The 8,957-nt window shown below is 35.9% G+C and overlaps 1 protein-coding gene across 1 annotated transcript; it reads left to right on the top strand.

Annotated features, from left to right (window-relative positions):
- Positions 1 to 13: 13 nt before the first annotated feature.
- LOC144445897 (p21-activated protein kinase-interacting protein 1-like) lies at positions 14 to 7,837 on the top strand. Its single transcript, XM_078135538.1, has 9 exons — positions 14 to 100; positions 1,939 to 2,101; positions 3,140 to 3,260; positions 3,661 to 3,788; positions 4,090 to 4,235; positions 5,293 to 5,390; positions 5,849 to 5,963; positions 6,646 to 6,919; positions 7,439 to 7,837. The coding sequence occupies exons 1-9, from the start codon at positions 14 to 16 to the stop codon at positions 7,507 to 7,509; spliced, it is 1,203 nt and encodes a 400-aa protein (XP_077991664.1). The 3' UTR covers positions 7,510 to 7,837.
- The last annotated feature ends 1,120 nt before the right edge of the window (positions 7,838 to 8,957 follow it).

Genomic DNA, 8,957 nt, shown 5'->3' with positions numbered 1-8,957 from the left:
TAGTTAAAACAACATGGAGGGCAATGTGGTGTACGATGTTGTGGCCGGCTGTTATGAACAGGTTTTACTTGGTTATGAATTGCGTCTATCAGACAACAAGGTGTGTTTTAGATATTGAAGTTCATATGAACACATTTCTTTAGTATTGGCCATTCTTTGATATCGAGACTTGTATTGTGGTTGTTCCTCAGATGTAGCTTATTCACGATTTCCAGAATCCAATATATTCATGTGATCTTCGTGAATGCCCCAGCTGATGGACGTCGTTCCATCCATGGTCCATCTATTTCTTGTTATAAATAAATGATAAACGGGTTCCGAGTTTGGAAAGATACACCAGTTAAAAGCAGGTTCTGTAGTGTACGAGTAACAGTGTGAAAAGTAATAGTTTTACAACAGATGAAAGGTTTAAGCATCATGGTTTAAGTTAAAGTTAGCTGTTTAATGAATAGCCACCATGTGTTGACCACATGCACTTTCCTCGAGCGAGGTACGTTTCAGAATACAATAAAATATCGATAATATTGACATATTTGGCCAATAATATATGAAAGGGGTAAAATAACAGGTTTCTAGGATCGTGTAGGTCCACACATGGCAGATATATACACATATCATATATTCAATGTACACACACACACATACATATATAAATCCGCAGTGTGTGGACTTGCGTGATCTTAGAAAGCCGTGTCATTTTACCCCTTTCATATATTATCAGGTAAAACAACACAGGTTTCTAGAATCGTGTAAGCCCACACAACATGGATATATGGATATATATACACATACCGTATATATATTATATATATTATATATATATATATATATATATATATATATATAACTCGGTGAGTATCAATCTGCTAAGACAGTGCTCTATACCGCAGTGGCAGAGCGTAATATATATATATATATATATATATATATATATATATATATATATATATATATATATATATATATATATATATATATATATATATATATATATATATATATATATATATATATATATATATATATATATATATAAATCCAGTGTTTAAACTGGCATGATCCTAGTAACCCATTTCATTTTACCCCTTTCATATATTATCAGCCAAATATGTCAATGTTATATTGTATTCTCAAACATATGTCAGGAAACAAGCAGATATTGAATCTGTTACCAAACTGCTAGTCTGTTTGCTCATCATATCACATCTATGGTTACAACACCGGGAGCTGGTTTGAAAGTAGGTTTATTTTGGAAATTGAACAAGAAATGTGAAATAAAAACTTCTTCTCTTAGCTCACAAAGTAAACGTAATGTTTGTTCACAAGAGACTGTTTAAATCAGTAGTAGGCAATATTAGGATTGGAGAACCATAGTATAGAGTTAAATTTTCAGCCCCTCAGAACATTTGAAAAGGTGGCATTACAACTAAAATCAGCTAAAAAAATGACCTTTGAAATAGTATCTGACATTGGCATTGTTTTTCAGTCTGAAAATTCCAATAACCTCCAATGATAACCAGTCAAACAAGGGTTTTATTACTGTCATTGTCAAGACTACAAGAAATGGTGCTGTTGTCTTAAAACCCAAAGTTACACGGATGTGATGCCAAGTTTCAGAATGACTGTTAATTTTATTCTGATTTTACACAAAGTTTTAAAAAACACATGTTTAGAAGTAGTAGTAATGTCAAAATTGTAAATTTATGTAAAATTTGAAAGAGGTGCTCAATCTGAGCCTTATCTAAACTTCATAAGACATATATTTGTATTTTCCTCTTCTTACTATTTCCGTCTCACATATGTGAGGTTCTCCTCAGGCCTTGTCATCCTGTATATGTAGTTGGTTCCATCAAAGGAAATAACAAATGTTAGCAATATTATTTGCAACTGAAAGGCTCAAATCCCTGATATATATTTTGTCTTTCTTTCTCGTTTCAGAAACTTGAATTTAAGCTTCGATTTACAGAGCATTCCCACACAGGATGCATCAGGTGTTTAGCAGTGAGTGATACACATTTAGCTTCAGGCAGTACAGATGAAACTATACAGCTATATAATTTGAAGATGAAGAGAGAGATAGGTGCCTTGATGCAACATGAAGGTAAGATGATATTATAGCTAAACCCCATGACACGTGAGTGCAAGTGTGGCATACTCAAGATATTGGCATGAGTGCTTGCAGTGTTCTCTGTGCCTGTTACTTTCACTTGCTACATTCATGAAAGTGCAGCAGAAAGCACTGCAAGCATGTGTGCAAATACCCGTAAGTACCCACACTGGAACTCATGTTGCATGGGGTTCTGTTATTATTACATATGTTTATCTGAAATGGCAAATTTCCATAAAAATCATACAGCAATCATGTGATTTTGTGTGTAGTGATCAACCGCGTCCTCATTTGTATGTCATTTGCATGCAGGTATGCAACAATATTTTCGGTATTGCACTGCAGTAAAAATACTACTACAGTGTAATATGTGTTCGCACCAGTGTAAGTAATCTCTGGTACATATGTAATAATCACCAGAGTATGTGCACGAGTGCTAGTGGTCTTCTCTGCAGTCATACTTTTGATACTGTAACAAGGGAAAATGAAGCAGAAAACACTGTAAGCATGAGAACAAATACATGTACCTCAACAACCCACACTGGAACTTAGTCTTCATGTGGTTCTGTTATTATTACTTATCCAAAACAGAAAATTTTATTTTTAAAATATACAACTGTGGATCATGCAATAATATGTACAGTTCAAAAATCAATACTATGCCCACATCACCATGCATTGATGTATTGAAATACATGTAATGATATGCGAGAACCCCATGATGTGTATAGGACACACAGGGTACTTGTACAAGTGCATGTATGGGAGGGGTACATAGGGTGGGGGTTTGGGGGTAATGGGTCTTCAGCTTTCCACAGTTTGTACCACAATTTTGATTCATGTGATTGTCACTAGCAAATTTACAGGTTTAAAATTATTAGGCATTGATGGCATGTATTTACAGGGTAAACTACCAAGATGACTGACAAAATGTATTTGACACCATGGTAGTTATATCAACAGTCATGTATATTGTACATGTAAGTTTATTGATATCACCAACATGAAATTTTCTCCTTTCTATATAAACAGGATCAGTGAGTAGTATTGGTTTCTATAGCAACACACATTTACTCAGTGGTAGTGAGGATGGAACATTGTGTTTATGGAAGACGGGTTCATGGGAATGTCTCAAGACTTTGAAAGGTCATAGGTAAGAATCAAAGAGGGTTTTTGAAATATTCAGTATAGACATTATCACATAATCGGACTTCCTTGTCATTTCCAACACACACACACACACACACACACACACACACACACACACACACATGCACACACACAGACGCACGCATGCACACACACACATGCTTGTTGATCCATTCATCCATACATACATACATACATACATACATACATACATACGCACGCACGCACGCACGCACGCACGCACGCACACACACACACACACACATACATACATACATACATACATACATGTATACATACATACACACACACACACGCACACACACACACACACACATACTTATTCATTCATTCATTTGTTTGTTCTTTCATTCATTTCCTATGGTTTACACGTCTTATTCCAGGGATGGTTTGGTATCTCTATCTATCCACCCATCCGGAAAGTTGGCGATGTCAATCGGAAAAGATAAAACACTGAAAACATGGAATCTTATAATTGGAAGAACAGCTTATATTACAAATATAAAGAAAGGTTAGTGGAAATGATGGTGAAACCTGTGCCATGTCACCCTTTCCATTTTTTTTTCTTCAACTTAAGTTGCTCAGTCTCAGAAACTTAGAGGGATCACTGGTACCGAGAATTACAAATAACTACATGTATAATAATAATAATAATAATTGTAATAATAATAATAATAACAGATGTTATCGACAATACATTCAATGAAAGTTGCATGTCAACTTGGTTGTAACAGTAATGTGGAGCTTATCATTGATGGTGACAATGTGAATGTGTCAGTTGACATAGATTCGGATTCTTCTTGTTTTTACAGTTGGAGAAATAATCCAATTTTCACCAAGTGGGAATTGTTACATAGTAGCAGCAGATAAACAGGTAGATGTCTATGACCTGGAGAGTGCTAAAGTTGTACATTCCTTTGACACAGGCATAAGAATCTTTGCACTTGTGTTTATTACGGTAAGTTGTGTTGTTCTTGATGAGGTTTTGTTAGCTTGATAATACCATGTGTGATAGAATTCCAATGTCATTACATTGTACATACTGCAAGAGACTGTACTGTACTGTTCTGTGCTGTGTTGTACTGTGCTGTACTGTACTGTACTGTGCTGTGCTGTATTGTGCTGTGCTGTACTGTACTGTACTGTACTGTACTGTACTGCATAGTACTGTACTGTACTGTACTGTACTGTGCTGTGCTGTGTTGTACTGTACTGTACTGTACTGTACTGTACTGTACTGTACTGTACTGTACTGTAATGTTCTGTACTGCCGAGCATTACAATTAGAAAACAAACTATAATTTTATATATTGGGGATCCACACTGCAAACACTGCCACCTTTGAGTCAACTTTGGTCTTATCCCAACCTAGAAAAACGAGTGTAAACAGTTTAAATTCATCCAGAATCTGGCTAGGTTAGTCCTGATGCAAGAAAACGTTTAAGTCGGGACTAGAAGTATAAATTTGTGAGTGTGAATGTATGTGGACGAACTGTAGTGCCACTGTCAGTTGGTGACATGATTCTCAGTGATTGGTCATTCATTTAAGTTGTGTCCCCCTGATGGGGAGTGTATTTAACATATCCAATCTGAAGGCAACCCAGAAACCAGCTTATCAGTTTTACTATGGCACTTAAAGGGGAACACCACTCCAGGAAATAGAGACATTTTCATAAACTATTGGTTCTGGAGAGTCAGTTCATGATTTTACATCACCCACAATAACCCATGATTGCAGAGAAACATCAAGGTGATCTTATGTACATTCATAAAGTATTGAATATTTATGTGAGTTGTTTTACAGTGAACATCATGAAAGTGTGCAACTTGAACACATTATTTCTGCTGACTCCCATGATGCAATAGCCCATAGCAAAGATACTAGTACCGTTTAATATTTAACTATTTGTGATGGGAGTCTTACCATAAATCAAGTTTATATACTTGTTTATATGCCGTGAGGGCTTCTTAACATACAGTTTGTATTTACCCTTTGAAACTGTTTGTACCTGTAGGAAGATATCGTAGCTGTTGCAGGTGACAGCGAAAGCATTAAGTTATTTAGTATTCAAAAAGAAAGCTGCCTCAGTGAATTTGAAGCACACAGTAAAAGGTAAGATGTTTATCAACTGTAGCTTTTGACCAAAGATGTTGATCAGCTTGGTAGATCAAATGGCTCACACAAATTATAATTCACAAGTAGTTCTAGTTTTAAGCATTGTTTGACATGTCTTGGTCGACAATCCTCATCAGAATAGCAATGTCCTCTCAATACCTAACATCTACAATCAGCTGACCTTTCTGTCACATCGTAGTATCAGCTGTAACTATGGAATTTGTCATTTTGTTAAAGGATTGTTGACAAGACAAATCAATGCTAACAGGTTGACCTGCTTGAAACAAATGGCAGTGGCAAGGCTTGAACCTGCAATATTCCCATTCATCCATTCAACCTTCGTGACTCTGCATAATAAAAATATACAATTCCGTTATTTCAGACTACAAATGGATGCAGGTACAAAATTAAACTTTGTTCTAACTCTATGACCATATTTTATAATCACTAAACAGAGTGAAATCTTTGAAGACTGTCTCTGATCCAAGAAGTACTGCCACAAATAGCAAATTGTTAGTGTCTGCATCAAGTGATGGCTATATCAAAGTATGGGCTGTTAATACAGACAAGGTAAGTCAGTAATATTAACAAAATAAGACAAAACTCTAACTTATCTAGAGTCTTAGAAGAAATATGAGAGAGATGCATATGACACTAAAGTGCAGTGAGCTTCACACAGTTTTGAAATCACGGGTATTGCCTTATGTTCCTAAAATTCAAACTTCTTCAATTCTGTCCATAATAAAGCTTGTCCTTTTGGTCCTTTTGAAATAATGGAAACAAAAATTGGAGTTTACCATGTTGTTTTCCAAAAATTTTCAGTCTTTTGTTTCCTTGTAAAGTTAACAATGGTGTTCAGTGGCCATATTGGATTCAGTTGCCATATTGGATTCAGTTGCCATATTGGATTCAGTGGCCATATTAGATTCAGTGGCCATATTGGATTCAGTGGCCATATTGGATTCAGTGGCCATATTGGATTCTAAAATAACTAAATTTTTATATTATTTTAATGTTTATAAAAATGTGTATGATGACTAGATTTGTTTGTTTTATCTGATGTGATAATAGGTTGGACTTTTCCTAGAATCAATAATTTTTTAAAAAAGTATTGCTGAGGTGCATTCTGTGGGTAGTGGAACACATATTGATGTAATGGGTACTGTTGATGAAAGTAAGAGACATGGTGTTAAAATGGGGATGAAACAAAGAGAAGTGTAACTAACTAAATGTAAATATTGATATGTTATAGGCAAGGAATGACCCAGTACTACTAACAGAAGTCAACACATCAGCTCGGCTTACATGTGTAGCCATAGCGCCTAGAAAACACAAGAAAAAGGAACCTCAGGTAGCCAAGAAGGAAAGCGTTAACACAGACAACAAAGAGAGGCAGGTGGAATCATCAGAAAAATCTGACAAAAGTTCGAAAGAGAAGCAAAAAGCAGACAAAAGAGATAAAAAGAGAAGCAAAAAAAGAAAAGCAGAAGATACAGAAGACAAGATAACACAGGAAGATCATCAGAGTAAGTTGAATGAATTGTGCATGTATTTGCTTTCATTTACATATATTTGCATATATCACATGGGTAAGTGCCTTCTTATTGGATTCCTGGTAACAGGCTGTTTCCCAGCTTCTCTACACAATTGGCATTTCCTCAGCCCAGCCCCCCTACTTGAAGAACTTTCATCATGAAAGAGATGCACTGTTCATGAACAAGTGTCATCACTGCCACCTTGACACTTGCTTATTCTTGCCAGAGAGGGTGCTGTTCTGCAAAATATTAAGGGCAGGGGAAACAAATATTATTTTGCTGTCGGAGCTGAAAATTTACGTCGGTCGGGTAATGAGAAAGAGAAGAAAAAAATAGGGTCACCCTAGTGAAAGAGCAATATTTTGTTACGCCATATGTTAACTGTATTCAACAAATATTTTGTAGTATTGTACTGCAGTGCAAATGCAATGGTATGTGTACACCAGTGCAAATTATCACTGGTATATCGCATGCAATAATATCGTGTGTTTATTTTTCTTTTTTTTATAGTTAAGAAGAAGAAAAAGCACAAAGACAAACAGAAAGACAAGAAAAAATTGAAAACAAAACACAAGGAATGAAATATTGTCACCTGAAGTTGTGCCGCAATGGCAACACGGAAATAGTATACTTACATTTTGTGCATTCTTTTCTGCCTCTTCTTACATGAATCACAATCGCTATTGACATGCATTTCAAATAAAGTCAGTGTCATTTTATCAACTCATCTGTGGACTAAAATTTTCCCCAATGCTATACGAATGTCTATTGATGTAATGTGCTGCCATAAGAACAAAAGATATACATTTTTAGTTAGCTAATGCTGGAGGTGCTATTGTCAAGGTACCTTCAACATTGCGATTTGTGGCAGGGAAAAGAGTGTGTGCCATCACATAATAAATGGAAATATTTCTGGAATTTGCAGTGTTCTTTGTTTATCATTTAAGTTTGGTGTGTGTTTTAAAGCCCCAGTAATAGTAACTCATTCTTGCAAACCAGAGTTATTATTTCTACCACTACATTTCCTGTGGGAGGCTCGTTAAGAACGTTGCTGTAAAACAGGCTGTGGTTTGCGATGATGCAGTAACTGTTTGCCAATTTTCATTGATTTTGGCCCCATTCAACACCGAATCTTTGATACTGTAAATTGCCCAAAGCACTTTACAATTATTACCCCTGGCTTGGATCTATATTGGCACAATGGCCCTTTATACTTCCTCAACTCCCTGGGGAGCATACAATCCATTGCTGCCTTTATAAGCACATAGGATTAAAGCATTCACATTGCAACCTCTATCCTACCAGGTCCCCAATTGTACAGCTGGGTTGACTGAGGCACAGTCATGGTTCAAATCTTGCCCAAGGACTTTAGCCACTCAGAAACAAACAGCATCAATGGGGCTCGAACCTGCAACCTGCAGATTCCAAGCCAGCCACTCTAACCATCCGCCCATAATGACTAAACATATGTATGTATGTATGTATGTATGTATGTATGTGTGTATGTGTGTGTGCATGTATGTGTGTGTGTGTGTATGTGTGTGTGTGCGTTTGTGTGTATGTATGTATGTATAACCAATTCAACTATTATGTGTGAATTTATTTCTAAGTGTTTGTCACTGATGTAAGTTATCTAAATTAAGAATATGACAAAACAAATAAACTATCATCGTCAATTTTCATTATCTTTTTATTGTACACTATATTTGAACAAGGCAAGAAATAAATCTTTGCAAGTGAACGTGTCAACAACTGAGCTCTTCCTACAAAATTATAGAACAATCATGGGAGTTTGAACAATTATCAAAATGACCTACTTTAGTCTGGAAAGTAGGTGACACTGAGACAGGGCGCCCTCACACATCGGTCAATTCTCTCAAGGGAGAGGGGAGGCCGACGAGGGTGGAACGAAACGACGTAGCTTACATTCTACACCTGTTTATGATAACATACAAATTGTATTTATATTTGCACATTTCTTTTGAATATAATAAGGGTTATGTATATAACACATGATACACGTGTTTGT

Source organism: Glandiceps talaboti, chromosome 14 (genome assembly GCF_964340395.1).
Source record: "Glandiceps talaboti chromosome 14, keGlaTala1.1, whole genome shotgun sequence".
Lineage (NCBI taxonomy): Eukaryota > Metazoa > Hemichordata > Enteropneusta > Spengelidae > Glandiceps > Glandiceps talaboti.
This window is presented reverse-complemented; position numbering and strand designations above follow the sequence as displayed.